Below are 25,759 nucleotides of genomic sequence, written 5' to 3'. Positions count from 1 at the left end.
GAGCGTTGTCTAGAGTTAGATGTTTGCATACAGAGCTGGGACTGAACTCCCTCCAGTTTTTGGTTTGGCCCATTACTGAGATAAAGTCTATTCATGACGTTTTGATTTGGATCCAAATTTTCCCAGCCCTTTAGGTCCTTTGGCTCTTGTTTTTTGGTTCAAGCCCACCTTGTCTGTGATTCATTTGTTCATACTGTATAGGAAGATTTATACCTAAACAAATGTAATTGTTTAAAAATTTGAAATCAGGATAACATGACATGATGTGACGATGACACAATCGGTACCGTTCGCTGCTTTGCTGTGTGAAAAAGGCTCCCCGTGCTTCTGCTGCCTGTGCTGCTTAACTGGGGGAGGATAAAGATTAAGCACACCCCATTTATTCCAGTTTATCCATGCCAGATTAAATTAACTTGATCTGTGAAAAATGTCATCCATTCATATAGCCTCACGCGGCTGATTCTGCTCTCACGTTGGCTTTAGGCCTGTGTAATTCCATTGATGTCATTGGAGTTACTCCGGATTTACACCAGGATGGCCGAGAGCAGCATCAAACCCATAGAATTTTTTAAAGGAGAGACTAGAGTTAGTAATTCTGAGCGTCATCCTGCTACTGTTGGCATTGGTAGTGCAGGAGTGGACCTCGTATACTGTACAGGGCCTGGCATATTTTATTGTGCAGATGAATTGTGGCAACTATATAGGCAGATTGCTAGTTACACGTCCAGCTTGTCGTTTAACCACCCAGTTACCAGGATTACATGAACTGAGGGGTGATCATTGCATGAGCAAGTCTGCAAACACATCCCCTTTTCAAAAGGCAACCACGGTTTTCTGAAAATCTGGCCTTGCTTATTTTGAACCAGGAAACAGAAACCGTGTGGGAAAGTTTGGGTGCGCAGCAAGACATGTCTTGAGCTTTCTCCTCAACCCCCCACCCCTCACTGTCCAGAAATAACAACAAATGCATTAAACATGCCCTGGCCATTCAATTCACGTTTTCATTCCCCTGCAGCCTTTTGGCAAGAGAAGGAAAACGCTAACCTACCATAAACACAAAGGAGAAGAGTCTGATCTCAGTTATGCTGGTGTAAATCAGGAGTAACTCCATGGATGTGAATTAACAAGGAGGTTGATTATTTGATATTGACATGGCAGCCATGTCCTGGTTCCCCGCTAGGGATCTATGGGCTGCTGTGTTTGAGGGCTGACAAAGAGGGGAGGAAAGTGGGGACAATGGTACTGGGGTTTGGAGCTCAGAAGGTCCCACAAACGGTCTAACTGCTGTCTAAAGACAGTGAAATGGGAAGCAGTGGGGCTCCAGGAGCCCCACATTTCTCTGGAGGGGTCTGATTACAGCTCTCTTTGAAGCATGGGGTTCAGGCCGCTACCCAAGACATTGGGCTGGTGGTGTCATCCATCAAGGCTGTGGACTGTAAACTCCCGGGAGTTCGCAGACTATGCCTAAGGGGGTCTATAAAAAGGCTGTCATTACCACAGAACAGTGGTTTTGAACCTGGGGTCCACGGACTCCCAGGGGTCCGCAGACTGTGCCTACAATTTCCAAAGGGGTCTGCATCTCCATTCGAAATTTTCTAGGGGGTCTGCAAATGAGACAAGGTTGAGAACCACTGCACTGGGGCAGTTTTCTGGTGGTCCTGTACAGACAGACAGTCCCTGGCTGGATGCCTTTGCCGACTCCAAGAAGCCAAGTGGCATAGGAGCATTGGGAGGCAGAGAGATGCGATCAAGAGGCGAGGCCAGGGCACAGCGCTCCCATGGGCTCAGCGTGCTGTAGGATGTGGGTGGGGGGAGTGATGCGGAGGTAGGGTTGCCAGCCCTCCAGGATTGTCCTGGAGTCTCCAGGAAGGTAAGATTCATCTTTAAGCAAAGATTATGTCATGTGATGAAACCTCCAGGAATACCTCCAACCAAAACTGGCGACCCTGTGCCGAGGCTGGGGGGAGGAAGGAGCCCGCTTGCAGCTCGCAGCTGAGCAGTTTGGCGACGCTCCCTGAAGAGTGACAGGCCAGCAGGGCTGGAGCTGCCTAGCTCCCTCCTTCCACAGCCAGTGACAGGCGAGTCCAGAGAAAGGAGCCTGCATGTGCCTGTTCGCGGCTCCACTCAGCCACTGGACTGCAGCGGAGGGGAGGAAACCGGGGGCCCCTGCCCTGCAGGGGGGAGGAAGCCGGGGGAGCAGCGGCTGGAAGAGTGGATTCAGTGTGTTGGGGGGGTTGTTTTTCCTTGCGGGAGATGAACTTTCTCAGTTAAAAGTGCCCGGAGCTGAGCTGTGAAAATGACGGTGGAATTTGAGGAGTGCATCAAGGATTCGCCCCGGTTCCGGTAAGGGATCACCCCCTTCTCCCCCGTGTGTGTCTGTGTGTGTGTGGGGGGGAGGTGATGGATGGAGGGGAGAGGAGCAGCCCTCGACCCTGCTGGGATCCATCTCCAGCTGTCGGTGCATGCAGATGCCGGGCACACACATGCTGCCCCACCTGGCCAAGCCATCATGGAAGGGCAGAAATGAGAGATGGGCAAAGAACCCATTGGCTCATCCATAGACTCGCCAGCAGAAATGCTGCAAAGAGGATGCGGGGAGGAGAGAATAGGGTCCTGTCATTCATAGTCCCTGATTTCCACCCTGATGAGGACCGTGTGTTTCCCTCGGCACAGCCCCTGCGAATGAGCAGCCAGCGGAGGAGAGGGGGGATGAGGCGCGGACAGACTGCCGGAGGGGCGCCGCAAAGCTCCGCTCTTTCTAAGCGCATTAGGGGGAGAGGGGGTGAAAGTGGCCTGTGTAATCCGGGAAGGGTGTGCGCGCCTGGGTATCTGCACATGGACAGGGGAGAAGGGGCAGGACTTGAGCACGAGGTAGATTGTTGGCTTTATTGTCAGGATAGTGCCTTCTGGGTTAGATCATGGGAGGCTGGGGCCAGAGGTGCCGGAACAATTGTTCTAGTTGGGGCTTGTCAACCCCTGTATATAGTGGAAACCACTTCAAACCAGGGGGTGCAGCCGCACCTCCAGCACCCCTACTTCCAGTGCCTATGGCTGGGGGCTGTGGATGAGAAAGCCCTAAGGGATGCAGGGATGCCAGCGTGCCTCGGGACCAGGGTCCCCTCTGCATGTCCTGCAGATGGAGATGCATCAGTGTCAGCTGCATTGTGATCAAAGGCAAGACAGGGCTCTGATTCCTTGTGGCTAGATGTTGCCTTGTGATCATCCACCCGCCAACGATACAGACAAGTTCTGTGATTGACCGCAGGCTAAATCCAGGCAGAGAGACCCTAACCGAGGCAGGATTGAAGTCTCCGGCAATGGAAACCCAGTTTTGTCAGACAAAGAACCGCTCACATGGTTAGCTTTGTAACTCCAATGGGAGGGAATTAAGCAGAGTTCAGAACCAAAACCAAAAACATTTCCATTCATTTTTTTCTTAATGATTTTTTTGTTTTTACTGTCAAGGTCATCTGCTCTGTGTGTGTGAGAGAGAGAAGGGGGTGGGAGGTTACAAAGAGAAGGCTCATAAAGGATTCAATTATTATAACCCTATTCCGGGCTTTGATCCAGACAGTTCACAATTTATATATGATTCTGTCAATCAAAAGAAAAAATAAGAAGTCAGCCCTTCTCCCCAAGGTTCTGGAAGGACGTGAAAATAAGCGGCAGTATTTATGCTAACCGAATCCAACCGAATGATCTGCAATAGGGAGCCCCATTTAACCAGGCAACGGCGGGGCTGATGGATGAGATTTTTCAATTAGTTATAAGCTTTGCCCCCAGGTCTCGGTGATAAATGGCCAAATGCTATTGGCGTGGCAGGTTTAGGCTCTGAGTTACATGGTAATGATTTTTGTTCTGTACATTCTGCCTTGTTCGTTTTGCTTCCAAGGGCTGTTAAAAATCTTCAGCTCCCTCCTGCATGTATCATTCGAAGAAAGGCCCCCAGCCACAGCTGGTGTAAACTGGTGTCAGCGGAGCAATGCAGATGTATCTCTGCTGAGGATCTATCCCAAAGACATGGAATGATTTTCTATACTATCAAATTCATTCCTTTTGGGGATTCTTACATGGAATCCCAGGCTCTCAAAACAAAAGACTCCATCCTAGTCCTACTGTAATTAAATGGGGCTATTGTACAAATGCAAGAAGCTGGGGAAAGGATTCTAGGGATCCCTATGGCACCAGAGGCTTGCTATCCTAGATAGATGCTGCAAGAGAAAGATCAGGCCCTCCAAGGCTAATAACCTTCTGCTGCTTCTCATGCTGTACTTCAGTGCTGATAGAAGCCAGAAAAGACAATAGACGGCAAAAATGGGGTGGGTGGGACGCTAGTGCAGAAATAAGCCTGCAAATAGCAAGGTTCTCAAGGAGTTAGGATGGACAGTCACTGTAGTTGATTCTCAGTTATCCCGTTCGGCAAGGGCTTTTTGTTTATTTAAATGAGTGTTTCCCTTTAAATGCATTAAAAAAAGAAAACCCACCCCAGTGGAAGGTGCCGTTCATTAGAGTGGCTGCAATAGTCCATTGGTGTGGATGCTCAGAATGTCTGTGTTTGTGTGTGGAAAGGTATATAGGGGTGTGTGTGTGTGTGTGAATTTCCCTGTGTCTGTGGTGTGCTTGTGTTCAAGGGGATTACAAAGCGGTTTTCCCCTTCCCCCCCACCATACAGTTTAAGTGTAGCTGAGAGTTTGGGCCCTGTTCTCGGTTGTTCCAAACCCTGTACTAACATGCTATGTCAGGTCATACAGTGGAATAGGCAGAGCCAATGTAAGATGATGGGGCAGCGCTGTTCCCTCCCCCGCTTTGCATTTGACTCTCAGGAGTTTTTCCAGCAGTTAGAAGCACAGAAAGGTTTTGCAGAGTGTGTGGGAGACTCGCTTTTCACACCTGAACGTACCTACCCTCAATCAACCAACCCCAGCGGACTCCCCACCCCCGGTCAGATCCCATTGTGCTGCAGAGCCTGCGAACTGTTCCGTGGCATCTTTCCAGGGCAGTGACTTCATGGCCCAGATGTCCTGTTCCACATGGCAGTGACCCTTTCCAGCGTGACGTCAAGCTTGATTGATGTGTTTATTTATTTATTTAGCATGTAGCGTGTGTGGGCTGTCGGCCAGGTTTCTTAGTATGCAGGCAGCATCCTTGCTGCCCGCTCTCCTCTGTCTGTGAAAACAAAATGGCTCTCAGAATACCCTTTATCAAGAGCCAGTGGGTTAAGCATGGAATGACGAAGTCTGGCCACAGTCTGCTTGTTGCAGTGAGAGGGTAAGAGAGAGGTGGTCGGAGAGGGAAGGGAGCTGTAGGAGTTCCAGAAGGGAATAACTGATGGATGTAAACTTCTAGTCACCCTCAGTAAATCAAAAGGACAGTGACATACTCAAGCTTGGGGTAAAAAGAAACAAACCCTCTCCAAACCCAGTTAGGGTTTAAACTATAGTCCCTGCTTGACACTTTTCCTCCTCCTTCCATCTATCTAACCAGGTCCTTAGATTACTAGTATGTGTTATTTGTATTACGGTAGTGCCCAATGGGGATCAGGGCCCCATTATGCTAGGTACTTCACCAACACATCCTAAGAAACAGCTCCTGTGCCAAAGAACTTACAGTCCAAATAGACAAGGGATGGGCAAAAACTAGGTATATTATTCCCATTTTACAGAGAGGGAAACAGAGATTAAGTGACTTGCCCAAGGCCACACGGGGGCTTTGTGGCAGAGAGAGGAATTTAACAAAGATTTCTTGTCTCCCACTCCAATGTCTGAACCAAATGACCATCATTCTGTTCCTACTGGACACCATCACCACAGTATCTGAGTGTTAACCCCATAAGCACTTTTCTGCTCTCTAGTTCTGCTAACAATTGCACTGTATTTTATAACTGGTTTATGGCCCTCAACACTGATCTCTAAATCATTGCAAATCTTTTTCACGGTCATTCATGAGGGGAAGAAACAACAGCTGCTTGGAAGATCTATGTATGCGGAAGAGACCCTCATCATGAGGCAGCCGATAATAAGGCTTCTAACAATACACTGCTTCTAGCCTCCTTTGGCAATCAATCCAATTATACTTCACAATGCTCCACACCACCAACTCAATGCAACATTCGTCGGGCACCTCATGCTTGATAGGACCATCTGCTGGGAGGAAAATCCTTTTTTTTTTTTTTTGCTGCTTTTTCCCCACTTAAATCTGTACAGATCTATAGATTGATGGGTAAACCTTTTTCCTGTTATGCATCTTGTGGAGACATGCACTGTCTCAAGTTCCAGTAAACAAACATAATTACCTCGAAAGACCAGTTTTTAGTGCATTTGCATGCAATCCCCAATAGATACTAATGCTTTCATCTATCTGGCATGCAGAGCCTTTTATTGCTTAACTAATGTCGTAGCCTGTGAAATACAGGAGGAGATTTCTGGCTCGTTACTGTCAATAATGTAACCTCAAGAGGAAATGGGGCCCGGGTTGAGATTATATGAACAGAGGCCCCATTATCGCCCTCATCCATGCAGGTTTATAAACTAACCATCTCAGACCAGTTCTGTCCTTGCTGTGATTCAGTGGGTTCACATCTTGGGGCAGATCTGGCCACTTTTTTAGGATTGATACCCACAGATCTATTGCCAAATCTTGAGGCTCATACCAAGTCTTTATTCAGTCCTTGCTGAGGCAAGACTCCCGCTGGAGTATTAAGGGCCAGGTTCTGCCACTCTTACTCATGCTGAGTAGTACCTTACTCTGGGAGCAATCCCATCACGGTCAATGGGGCTACTTGATGAGCCAGGTGCTACTCAGTGTGAATAAAGGTGTCAGAGTATGGCCTTAATTTTAGGAGGCCCAGAGAAGAACCAAGGGGCAGGATCGCTCCTTCCTGAGCGGGTCATGAGGGGTCAGGGAAGGAGAGAACCACAAGGCATCTAAGGCTCCCCGATGGAGGTTCCCTGTAGTTTCTAGCCACAGGGTCAGGGTTTGCCCCTTGTAGACTAGGCTGTGGCACTGTGAGAATCTGCTGGAGGTGTCGTGCTTCCTCAGCAGCTCTGGACATTGGGTGCTCACACAGTACACACTGGAGTCCTGCTGACAAGTAATTCCTCTGCCTACAGTTACCCCAGAGACCCCCTAAAAATGGAATCTCACTCCCAGGGAATAGAAAATCTCCCTCGGCCCCGGCTACCCACTCCTCCCCAAACCCACCCAATCCCTGGACCAGCACTGGGGAGAAAGGGAAAACAAATTCCATGAAGGCAGCAGTGCTCTCTTTCAGGACAGGATACACGAGACCCACATGCCAAGCCATGCACACAGATCTGAGGAACGCCATACCCCATCTCCCTGAAGCTTTGCAAGCCCTTGGCAGGCTTTGCAGGTGTGGCTCCTAAACTAACGCATTCCCCAGAGTAGCGCTGTCGTCAGGCAGTGGGACTGGAGCACAAGCTAAAGTGTTTCCTTTGGCGGTATACAGCTACGGCTGGGTGTTATTGCTAATCCCTTTAGAAAAAAGAACTCAGCCATCTCTCTCCAACTCCATGCAAATGCAGGAAAAACACCACCCTTATTGCAAAAAGTACCTAATAGGTTGTTACAAACAAAGGAGAGTTAAAATCAATCAGTCAAAAGCTGCTGTCAGATATTTCAGAGTCTTGGGCAAGTGCACTGATCATTTTCAGCTCCCGCTGAAACAAGCTATTTCAGATTAATGGCTGGGTCTTTTTGTACCAGAGCACACTGGTTTAAACTGCTCTTACACTGATCTTGCTTATTGTTGTCATTTACTAAATTGAACCAGTTTTGAGTAAGTGGGATAAGTGTAGTTTAAATCGATTTAAGTGTGCCACCGTTAGGAGTTTGCACTGATATAAATAGTGCAGCCATTTAACTCAAGATAGGATTTTTACCCGGTTTAGTTAAACCATCACAAAAACCTGCATGGACGCTCTTATTTCAGTTTAAACTAGGTTTATTCTGGAGCAGTTTAAATTGACTTAGTTTAAATTTGAGTCACTGAAACCAAAATAAGAGTGGCTACAAAGCGGGTTTGAAACCTGCTTAGCTAAAGCAGTTCAAATGTGCGTGTAGACAAGACCTACATTGACTTGAAATTAATTGAGTTACACCTGCGCAAGGTTTCATATGTAGACCAGCCCCTCCGATTGCGCAACAACCTCATGCTTGCAAAGAGATCCAACCGCACAGAGCTTAACGCAGCATTGTGGCGTAATTTGTAAAGTTTTCGTTATTGGCTGGCGTATGCGCAGGAAGGAGGAGATTTCATCCCACAAGCAGCATGAGGCTATCTAAACTCCTCTTTTTTTCACCTGTCTGACACTGCATTTCTAAAGCAGTGATCCCCTTAGCATGTAAATGGACAAAAGGGAGCCAAAGTCCAATCCTATGGCTGCTGCTGCAGGTGCTGAACTCTCAGCAGAAATGATTCTAATCGAAAATATCACAATATCAGCTACAGAAATTCTCTTTCCTCCCAACTTTCAGGAGACTTGACTTTCCCCCCATCAGGCCAGAAAACCTATGTAAATAGCATGGCCAATTAGTCAATATATGTCTGTTGGACCAAATTCCAGAGTCAACAGCCTTCCTTGGAGAGCAGCACGCATTTCAAAGCCAGGGATTGTAACTTCAGTGCTCCAGGTGATCTCAACTGCTGGGCTAAAGATATAGAGAGGTGGCTTTCTGGTAGCCAAACCATGAACCCAAACTATATAGTGTAAAGCCAGCACTTTGAAACTTCATTACTAAAATAGCTGGCAGCTGGTGCAGCGACTGGGGCCCAGGCAGAGTGCACCCCCTCTGGGAAGCCCTGCTAAGGAGGCTAGGCAGTGGCAACCCACACTAGGTGAGGTTTCCACACCGTGTTTGGTGTTGATGGTGTCATGGAGGACAAAGGTACTCTACAGCCTCGAGCAATCACTGCAAACCTTTGAGAGACTCCTTCTAAGGCAACAAGCTTTGCAGCGCATCCGGAGCAATGCTGCGTCTGTACCTTGTGTTCTCGCGTTGATGCCTGGGCAGGACTCTCGTTCCCCTAATGGGAGTTGTGTATGTGCATGGAGAGTCTGCAGTGACTGCTTCAGGATCTGAAGTACTTTTGCCACATAAGAGAAAATCCTGGGCTTTAGGCAGCCAGCCCTGACATCTAGGTATGTATCAATGCTTGTTACTGTATCTATATGTTGTAGGTTATGGGATAGATTCTGCCCCCAAATACATACACCTATTTCTTAACAAGTTCAGTGAGCATGCTAGGCATACAGAATTTGGCCCTACATAGGTATGAGATGAAGGGTTGTCCAGTGCTTAGGGCACGAATCTGGGACTTGGGAGAACCCTGCCACGCACCAGCTTCCTGTGTGACCATGGGGAACTCATGGAACTGCTCTGTGCCTCAGTTTCCCCTCTGTACATTGGGGATATTAGCACTGCCCTGCCCCACAGGGGCATTGTGCAGATAAATACATTAAAGATTGTTATGGACTCAGATACTATGGAACTGTATAAGTACCATAGATAGCATGTATGCTTGATGTTTCCAGGGGTTTAGTTGAAGTCCCAGGGTGATAACTCCTGTGGATTGGGGCTCTGACTGTTGCACCTTGGAGGCGCAATCCAGGAACCTCATGACTCGCAACCTTAGAGAGAGAGTTTTTCTAGGAGATCTTTTACAAAGGAGTTAGAATCAGAGACGAACCTGGGTCATAAAATTCAGGCCTGTATCTGGCCTTTACCAGTGTTGTTCTGGGGTCTGGGGAATCTGGATCCAGCATTCATGTTTGGGTCCAGCTCTAGTCAAAATGGCGTATTTTCCCTCCCCCGGCCATCTGCTAGGGCGGCTACAATGTTCCTGCTGGTCATGTGATGCGTGGAACATAAATGTAACATCACCACCCTCAGGGGTTCCTCTCCAAAGGAGGCTGATTCGCCACTCAGCTGTCCCCATGGCAGGTGAATTGTATTCACAATAGACCGTGCTGGGACTCTCATCTGATGCAGTCAGGTGGTCCCTGCCGCCCTTGGGCTGCCATAGAAGGTGGCACGTGGTGGGTAGCATTAGTCTCTGCTGAGGTTCACTATCCTCAGAGCTGCCATTTGCATCTGCAGTGCACTGGAAAAGCAAAGGCCTTCAGTCTATATTATCATTTGGCCCTATAAATGGAGATTCACCCCGAGTGTTCTGTACACTATTCCCTGTGTATGTCCCTGAAATGTTAAGGCCCAAACATGCTAGATGCAAGGGTTTGGGACCTGTATAACCTAAGAACCCCATGATCCATCCCAACACTCCAGATCCACATGGGGAGCTTCTTTCCCAGTTCCTGAGATTAAACTCCCTAGGCCTGGGAACAGGGCATTTGCAATACAAAGTCTTTAACTACGAAACTCACTGCTTCTCTCAGGAGCCTGGGACTGTGGGTTTAATAGTGCCTGCGTACCACACCATTAATTGTGGTATTTCCTAACTTCGGAACGTTTGACTTTGCAATCTTAATCATATTCTTTTAATGTACATGTTTGTGGGCAATAGCACATACATTGATGGAGACATCAGCTAGGTTTGAAGTGTGAACTGGACTTAATTCTAGGGTGTTACCTTCTGGATCAGCTTGTTAGCCAGAGCTGGGTGGTTTTGTTTTTAGGAGCCGTCCCTCTCAGTTATATCTTTCTGTGGGTTGGGATGTACGTGGTGAATTTAAATTGATCTCTTGGGCTATGTAGCAAGCGAAGACAAAGTTTCTCGTGTCAGGGATATTCTTCTCTCCTTAGTTTTCCCTGGAACCAAGTCCCACCAGATGGTGTGATGTACGTGCAAGGAGGGAGCCGCACAGTTTGAATGATTTCACAGGAGGAGGTTTTATAAAGCACAAGCTTTGGCTATTGCATGCTGAGGGTGTGAGGCAGGGTTGCTTTCCCAGAAAGCCAGAGAGTGACAGAGCTGGGAACTGTCACCTTTGTTTTATGGGATGGCCAAAAGACACAGAGCAAGCACAGATCAGGATGGGGGCTAGTCTGCAAGTAGCCAGTTTCCTAACTGCAACAAAGAAACGTAAGTAGGTTGCAAGTTTGAAGACGGCGGTTGCTAAAAGGAAGAAAAAAGAAAAAAAAAAGTAAAACCTAGAGCTAGCTGATGAAGTTAATCAGAGCCAGTGGTGATGAGTTTGGGAGACTCTGAAATTAACTTATCTCTGCTATTGAAACCATGTGTGTTTCAGTGATCCCTCTTTAGACGCTGCTTCATGGCTTGATAATTACACTTTACACATTATCCTGGCACCACGCAAGGGCTCTGAGTTCCAGTCTTCGTCCCTTGAAGGACTGCAGAAAGCCAAATGTGTACAGAGAGCAACGGTTCAATGAAACTTCATTTTGCAGAACATCATTCATGCGTAGCTTGGGCTCGTTCCTGCTCCCGCTGAAATCAGAGCTTCTTTGTAGTCCAATGGGCTTCACGGGGTTAAATAACACTGCGGGTCTGACGCTGCTGTCAGACACACCAGCGTAACGCTGGAATCATTCCCTTGAAGCTAGTAGAGGTCCAGAGGCTGATTCCAGCTAGTGGTTCCAGTAATGTAGCTGCCATTAAGCTGGGCACTTCACACAGTTTGGTGCTGTTGGCAGGGCAGTTTGGGTTTGCAGAATCATGGCAGGGCAGAGAACCGAAGCACTGCCTCCTCTGTGTGAGCGCTGAGCACGGCTCCCAGCAGGGGGATGGCAAAACTCCACAGGGGCTGCTATTCAGATCTACAGGGTTAGTGTTGGTCGGTGAAGCGCCAACAGCCCAGGCCACGTTCTAGGGTGAGCCACACAAGCAACAAGTTGAGGTGGCCCCGTCTCTCCACCTTGGAAAGCAGATTAAAAGCGCTGGAGCTGTAACAAGGCTGCAGATGCTGGAGCTCAAGACGGGTGTTAATGGGGTAGCTGGTGAACCCAAAGGAGGGGCAGGACACGCGGGCTGAGTTGTTGGGGATGCAGGGACAGCATCAAGGCTGAGAGGTGTCATCAGAGCTACAAGCTGAACATTGGGTCCCGGCGCCGTGGGCTTTATTAAACACACGGCCCAATCGCTGCTTGCTGCAGCATGACCGGCCTCCCCTGCTCTCAAGAGGTGGAATAGCAAAGGGGGAGGAGGAGTGTTACAAGACCAGGACGGTGGACCTGTGCAGGGGCAGTATCTGTCCATGCCCTGCCTGGCTCGCTAGCCAATGCTAGCTCTCCGTCTTCTACACCTTCATCTTCACCCATTTTTCTTAATAATAAATAATATCTGTCTCTCCTTTTCCGTCACATGCGCCTGCTCCCCCAAACCAATGAAAAGGGAGTGACAATTTTCTGGAGCCCTAAAGTTTTACTAAAAAGTTCCTGTCCCTTTAAACGCTGGTTTCGCAACGCTATGAAATTTCAGCTGTTGAATTCTTTTTATGAAGAAGGGAGGCTGGCGGAATCATAGGTTTTCTCATTCCCAGGCGCTGCCTGTGCTTAGACCTCCAGGCTGCAGCTGCCTTTGTGGGTCTGAAATGTGATTATTCTGTGGCTGGGTGGGTAATGTTAAGGGGCTGGTTATTGGAGACAAAGAAACAAGGCCTTGGAAACTTCAATGAGCTCCAAGAGGAGAAAAAGCAACATGAGTGTGTTTCAGGGAGAGGCAGGGAGCCCTTAAAGAAGCCCAGGGTGCTTGATTCCTTGCTGTTTTTTGCTGCATCTATGGTGCTATATTCAGAGTCTGATTGTCATCAGCCCTGTCGTGGAGTGGTTTGTTGCATACTCAGCGGCGGTTGGTTCTTGGTGCGGTTAATGTGGTTTCCCTGGTGTCTGAGGTTGAGTTCCTCTCTTTGCAAGGCTTGTTTGAAATAGGGGGTGGGTGCGAGGGGTGTTCTTGCTAGACTCCAGTGGTCAAATCCAGCCGTCTGCTACCACATTCTAGCTCGCTCACTGCAGTAGAGTTGCCCTGGAGTAACAGAGAGCAGAATTTGGTCCTTTACGCCCAAAGTGATCTGAAGTTCCCAACTTTGGGGATGGCACAAATCACCACCAATGTAGTGGACAGAGGCCTTGGCTTGCCAGCCCCCTTCCCCCATCACGGAGCAGTGCAGCGTCTGCTCTGCTGAAGACTGTGCAGCTTGCCTGGTTCCAAACAAGTCTCTCCATTGCATGTCCGGGAGTTGAAGTGGCAAAGCTCCATGGCAGGTGAGGGCATGTGTGACTGATTGGGCAGCTGTAGCACATCAGGACCCAGCAGAGAGGGGTGGATTGCAACCCTTAGCTGCTGCCCTGAGCCAAGATGCACCCCTCCAAGGCAAGCTGCAATAGCTAAAGGGGCAATGCAGGCTGCCTCCCTCTCTGGGAGCCACACAGGGGTATGCCTTCACCTCTGGTCCCTTTCTGGTGATTTGGGGGCACATGAATGGAGAAAACAAAAGTAGTGATGGCCCCTGAGGTCTACAAGGAGGGTGGGGGCAGGCTCCCTTTTCCTCAGTGCATCTCATCCAAACAGAGGGCTGGAGGGGCCCTAGGTCCATACTGAGCTGTTCACAACAGCAGCCACCCCACCTGTCACAAACCAGTGAGGGGAAAGCACTTGGGTAGATGCTGCACCCAAAGTGAGCTGCTCCGGAGAGGAAATCACGGCTGCTTTTCCTGTCCGGACTGAGGAGAAGAGGGTCGTGAATGCCGCTGTCCCGGTGCTCCCAGTGTTGGGCTCAGCATGTGGTCTGTTATAGGGTCACACACCTGTTGGCTTCCACTCTCTGTAGTTTTTACATGGGCTGAGAATTGAAGTGAAAATGGATCTGGCCCCAAGCCGCCATGACCGTGCCTCTGAGCAGGTGGCTGCCAGGGCAGAGAATAGGTGAAACTGCAGGACTTCAGAGTGGTAACCTCCCATGCTCCTGCAAGAACCGATTGCTCCTCTGAGCCGCTGTCCCTGAAAGGAGGCAGGATCATTGTTCCTACCCAGACCTCCTGGCAAAATGTTCCCTTCTGCTGGCGTAGCAAGTTCTGACTTACAGGGGAGCATGTGTTTGATGTAAAGCTGCCAAGTCCCCTTTTCATCTTTTTCCCAGTTGTCTCCTCCAGCCTCCTATTTCATGATGGAAGGAAGAGGTTTCGAGTTTGTTTTTAGTGCAGGGAGAAGGACCTGGGGATAATAATTGAAAGGGGCTGTGCTGTAGGGAGTTCCACTGGAAACTGGACGACATGGGTTCGTGCAGCCGATTTCTGTATCCCAGGAACCACAACTACAACCCACACCCTTGTTGACGGTCTCAGCAGAAGGCCCACACGGCTGGAGTCTCAGCTCCAGAGGTGGGTCAGCTCCGCTCCAATCTGAGCCTCAGAGGGTTATCTCATCCCTACTTCCTGCCATGACACTCAAGTCCAAGCCAGAACTCAGGGGAAAGTTTGGGTGTTGACACTAGACAACACAGGATGTTAACCAGCCAGAGAGAACAACAGGGTGTGTCACTTGAATCCTGCCTCTTAACTGCAAGAGATGCTGGCTGGGGAAGTGTACTCTGCTGCTGTGTCTAATCTGGGGGTAAGTGGGGACCTGTGACTGTCAGGCTGGCACATTTAAGCAGCACTTAATTTACTGGTGGGGAGGGGGCTGGGAGAGAACCACACTCATACACCCGCCTCTTGGACCACCCCCCCAAATCACTCTAGTATAGTTAATGGATGGTGTGTCGAATGAGAGCACGAAACCACTAAGAGGCAAAGCTGGGATAATACAGTATATTTATTACAATGGATTACAAGGAGTGATGTCAGAATTCATGGGTGGCCCCATCCCAGAGTGAAACGCTCATTCATTCCCCCAATAAGCATCGAGAGACACAGTCTAAACAGATTATATAAATATCAGAGTGAGAAAATCCCCTCCCAGCATACACACAGTCTGCCGCATTGTACTAGTGCGCGACTTGCTAATTTCTAATAAGATGTATGGTAATTATCACTCATGGAAACAGCATGTGCCTATGTGCACTCCCGGCTCTCTGTGTGCACGCATACAGGAGAGTAGTTCTTCTAGCTGTGTGTGTAGTTTCTGAAAACAAAGACAAGACAGCTGTAGGTAGGTATGTGTGAGTATACACAGCTCCATCATATATACATACTGGTACAAAGACTGTAGTGTCTTTCAACATCCAGCATCAATGGTGTGTAGACGCGCGTGTTGAAAAATAGGCAGGTGTAGTAAGAAATATTGGCAGCACTGACTGTAGGAAGGTACCCGATAGAAATGGACAATCAGGCTGAAAATACATTTCACTGCGTGTGGGCATTTTATGTGCAGCTGTTGTTTGTAAAATTATTAAGATTACATTACATGTCCAGTATAATTTCTCTATGCACCTGGAGAGCTGCTGTGATCACTTCTTTGCCTCTAGGGCACAGGTAAAACCTTAAGCTGTTCACACGTACACATGTACACACACACACACACACGCACGCACGCACGCACATCCTCCCTGCTTTGGGGCCCCTTTATAGCCTTGCATTTTACAGTGCTACTTTTTAAAAGCCCAAGCCCTTTCCGCGGCCCTAGCTCTGCTGGGGTAGTACAGCCCTGCATATAATTGCTTTAGCAGAAACCAACCATCTAAGCATGGCGGAGTTGTTCCAGCTTCAGTGAACCAGAGCTCTTTCCCACAGCTTGCTCTAGGTTTCCCAACATTGCCCCCCTTTGTCCGCTCTGTTAAACTCTCTTTTGGCAGGAAGTACCGGTTTGTCCCTGCACTGTGACCTAGCCAGAGGATATAGGAAACAACCTATGTGATAGCCCTGAGCGAGCAGGAGGCCCCTGGTCTCCCCCTCCTTGCCACTTCCCCACTATTCTCCTTGTACTGTCTGAGTGCTAGGAGTTTGGAGGGGGCTTTAAGATTCGAAGAGGAGGGGGTTGCATCTGTGTTTAGGGGAAGAGGCGTCAAACAGGTTCAGGGAAAGGCCTCGGCTTTAACTATTCAAAGTTTGCAACAAACAGGTCTGCTAGAGCAAGCCTAGGGCTCAGGGGTGACGCAAGACTCACATTCCCAGCCAATTCTGTTAGTGGAGTGGAAGTCTCAGCTGCTGGAAATGCCAAGAAACAGAAGAAGGATCAAACAAGCATCCAGCTTGTACCAACTGCTACTCAAGACTGGTTCCATAGATCTGGGATATTGTTCGAAGTAGCTTGATGGATGCAGGAGTCCTTACTCATTGATCTAATAGAAGTTTTGCTTGGGTAAGGCTGGAGTGAAAACCTTGGTAAGGATTTGCCTGAGTGATTTGTAGGGCAGCCAGTTGTCCTGATATTTAAGAACAATGTCATTTGAAGACACTAAACTCTCAAGGGCTGTCCTTCATGAAGGTCATAGAGGTGATGTAATATACTTAGACATCTGTAAGTTGTTTGACTTGGTACTGCATGGCGTTTAGATTAAAAACTAGAATGATATAACGTTAATGGCACACATGAAATGGATTTAAACCTGGCTAACTGATAGGTCTCACAATGTAAATGTAGAATTGTCATCTAGAGGGGTCTGTTTCCAGTGGGTCCTGCAGGGATCGGTTCTTGGCCCTACACTATTTAGTGTCTTTATCAATTACCTGGGGAAAAAATATGTAGTCACTGATAAAGTTTGCAGATGACAGAAAAATGGGGGGAGTGGCAAATAGTGAAGACGACAGATCACTGATTCAGAGCGATCTAGATTGCTCGGTAAACTGGATGCCAGCAAACAATGCATTTTAGTAGGGCTAAATGGAAACGTAGACATCTAGAACCAAAGCACGTAGGCCATGCTTATAGGATGGAGGACTATCTTGGGAAGCAGTGACACTGAAGATCAGCTTCCAGTGTGACACTGGCCAAGAGAGAATGCAATCCTGGGATGCATACATGGGAGAATCCCAAGTAAGAGCACAGAGGTTATTTGGCACTGTGATACCAGTGCTGGAATCCTGTGTCCCATTCTGGTGCCTACAATTCAAGAAGGATGTTGATAAATTGGAGAGAGTTCAGAGAAGAGCCCTGAGACTAAATAAAGGATTAGAAAACATGCCTTATAATGATAGATTCAAGGAGTTCTGTTTATTTGGTTTAACAAAAAAGGTTAAAGAGTGACTTGATTACAGTTTGTAAATACCTGTAAGGGGAACAGGTATTTAATAGTGGTTTCTTCAATTTGGCAGAGAAATGGCTGGAAGTCTAAGCTAGACAACTTCAGATTAAAAAAAATTACATCTTATTTCCGAACAGTGAGAGTGATTAACCACTGGAACAATTTACTCAGGGCCCTGGTGGATTCTCCATCACTGACCATTTTTAATCAAGAAGGAAATTTTTTTCTAAACGCTGTGCTCTAAGGATTGTTTTCTGGAAGTTTTCTGGCCTGCACTCTTGCAGGAAGTCAGACTACATGATCACAACGGTCCCGTCTGTCCTTAGACTCTACGAACAACGATAGCAAGCCGTCTGTTTCATGGATGGACGTAAGTGTAAGGTCTCAACAGTGCAGATGGCCTTTGGGAACATATCTAGTACAGCAAGCTTAGGACTGATCCAAAGTCAATGGGAAGATTGTCAGGGTCTGGCTCAGGCCCTTATTTGTTAGAGGGAGAGGGATTTGAACTGCCTGGCTGCAGAATCCCTTCTAATTCACCAAGATGCCCACACAACTACACACCCAAGCCTGTGTGTTATCTCCAGGCCGCAACAGGCCCACAATTCCCCAAGACCATTGCCTACTACAGGGCATACGTTCATTAGCCCAAAGGGAGGAGGTAGATGGAAAGACTGGACAAGGCCCAAAGAACAAAGGATCTGCCACTTGCCATGGGAATGTTCCTCCCAGGCATTACCCCCCACCCCCGCAAACATGCATGGCGTGGGTCCACAGCACCCCTTCCCCCCCAGAGTGACACTGGAAAAGGACAGCACATCAAAGCGCTATAATCCCTCAACCCAGCCAGAGGAGAAAAGCATAAGCTAGAATCTGGCAGAGAGAAGTGGGGGGAGGGATGGGAAATGGAAGTTGGGTTAAACAAATAAACTGGGGAAGCATCCGTGAAATGCCAGCCTGGCTCTGGCCTGATGGAGATAGGAATGGAGGAAGTGCCCTGTGACAAGGATCCCGACCGCTCCCCACTGAGGAGGGAGCGGAGTCTGGAGTTCAACCGCCCGCAGCCCTCCCGCACCTGCAAACCACTGAGGGGGCTGCTCTGAACTCAGCTTGGAGATAGGGAGCAGGCAACAGCCACCTCAGGAGGAACGCAGGCAACTAGCCAAGTTCCAGTAGCCAAATGGGAAGTGAGAGAGGGCAAAGTATCAATGAGCCCCTTGGGATTGCGCCCTGTGGTTGTGACCCTTGACTGCAGGCACAAAGTTCTTCTTTGCATGCCGAGGCCTTACCCCTACAATGCCGGCTTTATTCCCCTGTGCCTGGGAAGCGCCTGGGCCACATCCTCTGGCATAGAAAACCCATTCATTTCCGTGTCAGCCGGCCCTCGTCCAAACTTCCTGCCCCGGGATTTCCCTGATGGTTTTATTGTCTGGCCCGACTTGGGAGCTTTTAAGCCCATGTCTGCCCCCATTTCGTAAGGCTCAGCAAAGAGGATGGCCTGCAAGACCCGGGTCCATAAATGTTCAGAGTTGGAGTGTAACAAACTGGCTTTGAGTGATGCTGCCTGTTAGCGGATGGACCCACAACTAGGGTGAGGGGTCAGTTACTGGTACCAGCCAGAGCAATGTCCTTTAGGTAGATAGAGATGCGGGTTCCTGAAGCCGAAGGATCGCAGTTCTAATCCTGGTTCCCTAGCTGTACCTGAGAACGACCTTCGCCAAGCAGCGTGTGCCTAGCGTGTCATCTGAAGCCAGGGCTTTGGTACAAGGGCAGGAATTCCTGAGTGCTGTTTTGCATTTCCCTCACTTAGTCACCTCACAACAGATCCAGGGCTTTGGGGACCTGGGGAAAGCACAGAACTAGAAAATGGGAAGGAGCGAGGTTCCCTACCCAGTAGCCCTGTGAGAGTTAAAATAAAATCAGATGGCTGGTGTCCGGCTACCAGGGCAATCGCATATCACACAATGAAACAGTCTCCCCCTCCCCTGCAACAAACTCATCTGTGTTTCACCTAGTAGGCCATCGCCCATCCTCCCATCAGTGGCAGCCGTGGAGATGGCAGAATATGCAGCTGCAGCCTTTTGGAAAGGACCCTGTCGTGTTGCCACAGCTTTGAGAGCATCATTCCCGGGAGGTTAGTCGGCACATCTCCTGCCGCAGAGGGCGAGACTGGGGCTGTGTTTAGCAGCCAGCAGCGCGGGACCAGCCTTTCACAAAGAGACAAACGGAGCAGAGAGGCTGGGGAATCTCAGCACTGAGCTGAAGCCCAGGAGCGGGAAAGGAAGCAGCGTGGAGCGTCCAGAGCCGAATGAGATCGCTGCTGCAGGAGTTTTGAGCAAAGCTACTGACCATGGAAGGTCTCAGCTCAGGCAGCTGGAATCCCTCCAGCCCTGTTCATGTATGAACCCTGCTGGGCAGGCAGTGCTGTCAGAGAGATTGGGGCAGTTTGGTGCAAGGCTTTTGTTAAATCCATTCTGCTTTTCAAAGAAGGGCTGTCTAGCCTCCTCCAAGGAGAGGCACGTCCAGGGAGCATTTCCTGCTGGAGCTCCGTGAATAGAGTCTGCTATTTTCATGGATCCAAATGTTCCCTGTACTTCCTGTATCCCAGATGCCACGGCACAAGCCTCTGTGCACGAGGCCCAGGGAGTGAAACGGATTCTGCAGAGAACTAGGACCAGTCGGTCCAGTTGCACTCTCCAAGCTAAATTGAAATGTCAAGAAAAGAAACAGCCCCAGTGGTGGGGAGAATGCAGAGAGAGGCCTTACGACAAACTCATGCTGTTGGGGTTTGCTTGGGAATCTATGTGCCTGTTTGTGAGTATGTTTCGGCTGGCCCCAGTGAGATCATTGCTGTGGAATTTGTCAGAAGGATGAGCTAGCACCAAGGGCTTGAATTAGGCAGGTTCGTTCTCTCACTTCCTGCTCTACAGGGGTTCCCCTAGGCAGGCCTGGCTCAGCAAAAAGGAACAGCCAGAAACTATAATTGCAGGTGGGGGATCCATCCTTGTATCTGCCTCCACATCATGGGGAGCTTCAGGGATCTTCTACCAGACTCCTCCTCAGGCATAGGGAGACTGTGGCCACCACAGCTGCCTCTTCTCACTGAACCTGCTTCACCTGACCTCTGGGGACTTCTCCTTCCAGTGGTCAGCGCCTGGGGGCAAGAGGCACAGGCCATCCTTAAGCTAAGCAGCAGCTGTCTCAGCTTGCCTTAGTTCCATGAAATGCACTGCATTAGGCTGACAGAACCGGAAAGTACTCAGCCACCATTGTGAGTACAAACCCGCCCTGTAGATTTCAGGCTCTGGAGCTGCTGATCTGCCTTGTAATCTTTTCCTAAGAGATTGGAGGACAGGACCTGGTGCACATTAACAACACAGAAGAACAGCATTAGATGTTAACCAGATAGTTGCAACGCTGTGCTGTTTAACAGCACTGCAACAGTGCACAAGGATTTTAGGCCAGAAGTACAGGAGAATATTGCATCCAACTGAGAGCATTTTAGGGTGGTAAAGGTGTAATTACCAGAAATGGAAACTGGCAGCTCTGCAGTAGAGGCCACTAAGTCAGTGCTGGAAATTTTTGGATCTTGCTAGTGATTTTTTGGACCTCAACCCATTTGGGACCTAAACAGAGCTATAGCACCTCGAACTCTAGTGGCAAGCAGTTAGTTCAGTAACGTGTGGTGCCAGCCAGCGCTCCTCTCTCATTATCTATCACCTGCTGCTGTACTGATTTATCAGCATCCGTGCTCTCAGCTGGCCTTTGGAGCGTGCAGCGTGAGAAATCAGGCACCAGCATGCTAGCAGATAGAGGACTTCTAAGTTAATTGAAGGCAAGACAAGATCAGTGTTGAACAAGAAGAGTGACACCCTTGCTGCTTCGGTGAGCAGAGAAGCCTCTCTGGGGATAGCTCCCGCCTCCCACACAAAGCTAACCTGGATCTACGCTATGGCCATGAGTGCACACACACAAGCCAATTGAAGAGCAGAGCTCTTGTAGGCACTCGGTGGATTTCTGCAACAGAAGCACACGGTAATGGAGATTTCACCAGTAATTTACATTGGCATCCGGATACTGCTTATCTGACACCACTGAAAGGTCTGCTGACCTGGACTGGACTTCAACCAGTAACCTCGCAGGGAAAAGTTCTCTCTATTTTATTACCAGGCCCCCAAGTTTAATTTGTCAAATGGGCCATTCTCTCCCACACACCAGCTGTTTTTTAGCGAAATCAGAGGATTAGGTGGATTAAAGCGACCGTGGCATTGTTGAGTATCTTTCCTTTTCTTTCAAGATCTCGGAAACTGTTTGTATTCGGAGGGAGAAGGGGGAAATGGGTTGGGTTTATTTTGCCAAAAGCTGCAGTGAGTTTCGCCCCAGAGTCAGGAAGACGAGTGGACAAAACTAAAGTGACTCAGAATCCTCCTCGACAAGGTTTCCTCTTCGCTTTGTGTAGGTGTTGTGATCTGCAGCTTGGTCAGGTGAGGGACCCAGCCATTAGAAAGAATGCTAGTCTAGCTCCACTGGAGTTTGGCTGGGGGTAGAGATGGAAAGATGAAGCGGGGGGGGAGGGAGGCAGGGGAAAATACACACACAAGTATTGTTAGCATCCTAAGATGTTAGATAAGAGATCAAGCTATCATTTTTAAGCTTCTAAAGATAAAAGACCTGTGTTTTCAAACTTGTAGCAGTAGAATCACAACAAGCCAAGATTTATCTACGTAATAATGCTCCACACTTACATTCCCAAATCACTGATGTTTTGTAAAGTGCGTTCGGGGCTAACTGTAGAAGGCAATTAATGTGTCCTCAATGCCCACGGACTATAATGAGAGCTGAGGATGCTCATTGCCCCTCAGAACCAGCCCAGTAATCCCTACACTAACCCGGTGAGGTACATAGGTAGAGTGTTTTCACTTGACCTCAGCTAGTAAAATAGGGATGAAATGATGAAAGCTGCAGAGCTTGGCACTGAGACCCAGGCACAAACCCAGACCTTACTGTATCTCTGTAAAGAGTTGGTTTGTTCAGGGTGAAAGATTTGGCTATAGGATACAAGCAGTAGCAACCCTCTCCCCAGGTCAAATGCCCCTTTCTTATCTGAGCTCATAGGATGCTTAAGTTGGATTGAGCTCTCTCTGAATTTTAGACCCTCTCCAGTCAGTGGTTTCTGCTCAAGGGGAAAAACATCTCTTCCCCTTTCAAGGTACCCGAGTACTTGGCAGTGTCTAACGCACACCGATGAGCAGCGCTAAAGAACCCAGCTCTCTCAGCTTGCAGGGTGGTTTTAGGTCACTTGGATTCATTTGCATGCACTATCGTTGCTGATTTGAGGCTACAAGACATTTTACAGGCCTCCAGCCTGTTCTGCTGGCCCCTTTATGACTTGAGGCCAGTTTCAGCTTCCTGGCTTTCCGCCAGACCCTCTCAGTCTGCAGGAAGAGGTGCAGGGAGTTTCCTGAAGCAGAGTATACATGATTCAGCTACCTTCATTCCAACAGTCTGGTTACCACGGGGATAAGGAGTCTCCTCTCTAGGCTACTGGCTCTAATTAAGCCCAGGTGGTTCGTGATCAAAAGCAGCTGCTACCTGACATCAGTCTGGTGACCTGTGTGAGATGAGGAGGCAGGCTTAGTCCAGATCCTAGGGGATGGGGATCCACATGACAACAGCATTATCACTGCTGGCTCTATGGAGCTCTCAGAAGCCAGGCTCAGGATTGAATGGATGGATTAATTCAGGCTTTTCCTTCTGCTGTCGCAGTTGGGCTTTAGCTGTGAAATAAGGCAGGGCAGTGGACTAGAACGTAGGTTAGGAGTTGACACCCGTGGTGCTCTCTGTAAGGGGCTGTGGAGGGGAAGAGGGTGTTTCTCATGTAACTGCCATCTGATAAGTGCCCAAGGCAGTCAGGTAAACTCTTGCCCATTAGCTGCAAGTGGCGCATTTCCGGTCCTGGCCAGCAAGAGGAAAAATGATCGAGGTTGCCAGGCCAGCTAGTGAGCAGAAGGAATTGCTACTCCAACAGGCTACAGCCACTCCATTCATTCACCCATGAGCTGGAATCAAAGGGAAGCGGCTTCCCTCTCAGGCTCTCAGACAATGGGTTTGGTTTTTTTCAGGTCAATAAATAGATACCTAAAAATAACTGTTAATCACTCCAGCCCTCGCACCACTGTTCACTAGCTCTCTGCAATTTTCCTCCGAGAAAGCACTGCGGAGACCTTGAGGCACATTTAAAGAGCCCGCAGTCCCCTGCAAGAGGAGAACTTCTTGCTTCCAGACATGAGTGTTTGCCATGTTTCTGGGTGTGCGGTGTGCTCCCGGTTCACCATGGCTTAGATTTGGGATAGCAATCCTGAAAGACTTGTTCCAGCCACTCGAGTAGCAGCATTACTTCTTTCGCATGGTAGCAGCACTCTGTAGGTCTTAGACACACACACACACACACACACACACACACACACACACACACACACACACACACACACACACACACACACACCCCACAAGAAGATTGTGGGCAAATTTTTAGTCCTCTGAGAAGGAAGATTCTGGCCAGAGCATGGACTGGAGCAGCGTGTGCCCTGGCAGCCCAGATATTGGTCTCGGCTCTCCCCTAGCTCTGCGAATATGCCACATTCTTAGCTTGAGCAGCCCCCGCTGATCTAGTCACTCTGGGCTCCTGCTGGTGCCCTAGGGAAGTGTTCTGGAATGGCCCATTGGGGCTTGGGGGAGGCCAATCACTAAACCTATTTTTGCTTGAGTTTAAAAATAATAATCAGAATTTGAGCCCATGTTTCCAGAGGTGAGAGGCAGGTGAAGTGATACTGCACACCAGCCATTCCCGGGACCCCCTAAGTCAGGGGTTCTCAAACTGGGGATCGAAACCCTCAGGGGGTCATGAGGTTATTACATGGGGGGGGGTCACGAGCTGCCATCCTCCACTCCAAACCCCGCTTTGCCTCCAGCGTTTATAATGGTGTTAAATATATAAAAGAGGGTTTTTAATTTATAAGTGTGGGGGTGTCGCACTCAGAGGCTTGCTATGTGAGAGGGGATACCAGTACAAAAGTTTGAGAACTAGTGCTCTAAAGTCTGGTTAGCCGCTCTATTTGCTTATCATATTCATGCAGTAGCTTCCAAAAAAAAAAAAAAAACACACCCTATCAGGTCAAGTGCTGCTCTTGCCCAGCCTTCAGAGTGAGACATGTGCTCACCCTTCAAAAGCAGGAAGGGTCACGTGTCTTGGAGGAGGCGGAAGCCTCCTGAGAAGTAGTTAGGTGATTAAGTTGCCACCAGGGCCAGCTTTAGGCTTATTCCACCAATTCCCCCAAATTGGGCCCCGCGCCTAAGAAGGTCCCGTGCCCAGTGCAAATCCCTTCCCTGGGTAGAGGTACCTTTTTAATTTTTACCCACCTTGCGGCACTTCGGGTCTTCTGCGGCACTTCGGCAGGTCCTTCGCTTGCTCTGGGTCTTCGGCGGCAGGTCCTTCAGTGCCGCCAAAGACTTGGAGCAATTGAAGGACCCACTGCCGAAGTGCTGCCAAAGACTCAGAGCACCGTTTTACATTTGTATGTGGGTTTTTTTGTCATCCCTGCCGGAGCCCCGTCAAAACTGTTTGAATTGGGCCCCGCACTTCCTAAAGCTGGTCCTGGTTGCCACAGTCACACAAGCACTAGACACTCATTTGTCCCCTTTGGGGCGGAGGCTGAGAGTCAAGCTTCTCTTCTTCTGTCTCCAACCCCTTTGGCTGTGCCTGTAATGAGTCAGTTTTGTTAGGTGGGCAGGCATTTCATCTGAGCGCCTCCCAAGGGGCTCGTGTGCACAGGTAATCCACAAATTCATTGCTACAGGCAAATACTGTGGTTAGGTTTTTAAGAAAGCTTGGTCATTTTCTGACCAACACATCTGAGTATTCAGACTGACGCAAGGCCAGTCTGATGACTCTTCTCTTCTTCTCCCCCACCCCACTCCCACTCTCCTGTGTCATGTTACACAACTAGCTGGTTGCATTCTGAGGATGGTGGGCTACCAGCCCTGGTGGAGCCAGGCTAGGACAAACCCTACGAAGCAAGTTCAGGTATTTTACTGAATGCTGCAAAAGCCTTTACATGCTTTGAATGCGAGGAGTGTAAGTCTGGGAGAAATGGTCGGTGATTGTGTGCATGCATGCGTGATGTGTGTCACGTGGGTGTGCATGAGAGGGCATGTGTTCAGTGAGTGAGTGGGCATATGAGAAAACATATGTGAGCAAGTGGCTGGCTGGTTCCTGGGGGAAGATGCCATTTTTAAACCACTGAAAATGCTGTTTTAATGTCATCTGAATGTTAAATACCGTGCCGCAAGAAAATAGTTATTCATGATGCTTCACACTTTCCCACCCTAAACATACACGTGTCTCCTCTCTGGAGGACTATAAAGAGAACTGCCACATCAGTGCATGTGTCCCAAGGATGTGCCTGTATACACAGGAACCTGTTTATGTGCAAAGCATTGTGGGCATTTTCACACCAGCTGAAGCTGCACCGAGGGTTGCTGCAGGGTTTCTTCACCTGTGGAAATATTTACTGGCAGGCCTGTGTTTTGGGGTTGGTTACCTAGATACAGTTTGACAGAGAAGTGGCGGCGAAGCAGAACGC

General features: G+C 48.9%; 1 protein-coding gene across 4 annotated transcripts in view; it reads left to right on the top strand.

Annotated features, from left to right (window-relative positions):
• Nucleotides 1-1,828: 1,828 nt before the first annotated feature.
• Nucleotides 1,829-25,759, top strand: part of ACAP3 (ArfGAP with coiled-coil, ankyrin repeat and PH domains 3) — a 165,034-nt gene continuing 141,103 nt past the window's right edge. For all 4 annotated transcript variants that reach the window (XM_030537669.1, XM_030537668.1, XM_030537667.1 and 1 more), the window contains exon 1: nucleotides 1,829-2,343. In XM_030537669.1, the coding sequence (XP_030393529.1) occupies nucleotides 2,297-2,343 (47 nt within the window). In that variant the 5' untranslated portion in view covers nucleotides 1,829-2,296. The remainder of the gene's footprint in view (nucleotides 2,344-25,759) is intronic.

The sequence above is a fragment of the Gopherus evgoodei genome, chromosome 18 (assembly GCF_007399415.2).
Source record: "Gopherus evgoodei ecotype Sinaloan lineage chromosome 18, rGopEvg1_v1.p, whole genome shotgun sequence".
Lineage (NCBI taxonomy): Eukaryota > Metazoa > Chordata > Testudines > Testudinidae > Gopherus > Gopherus evgoodei.
The sequence above is the reverse complement of the archived record's forward strand: the minus strand, read 5'-3'. Positions and strand labels throughout refer to the sequence as shown.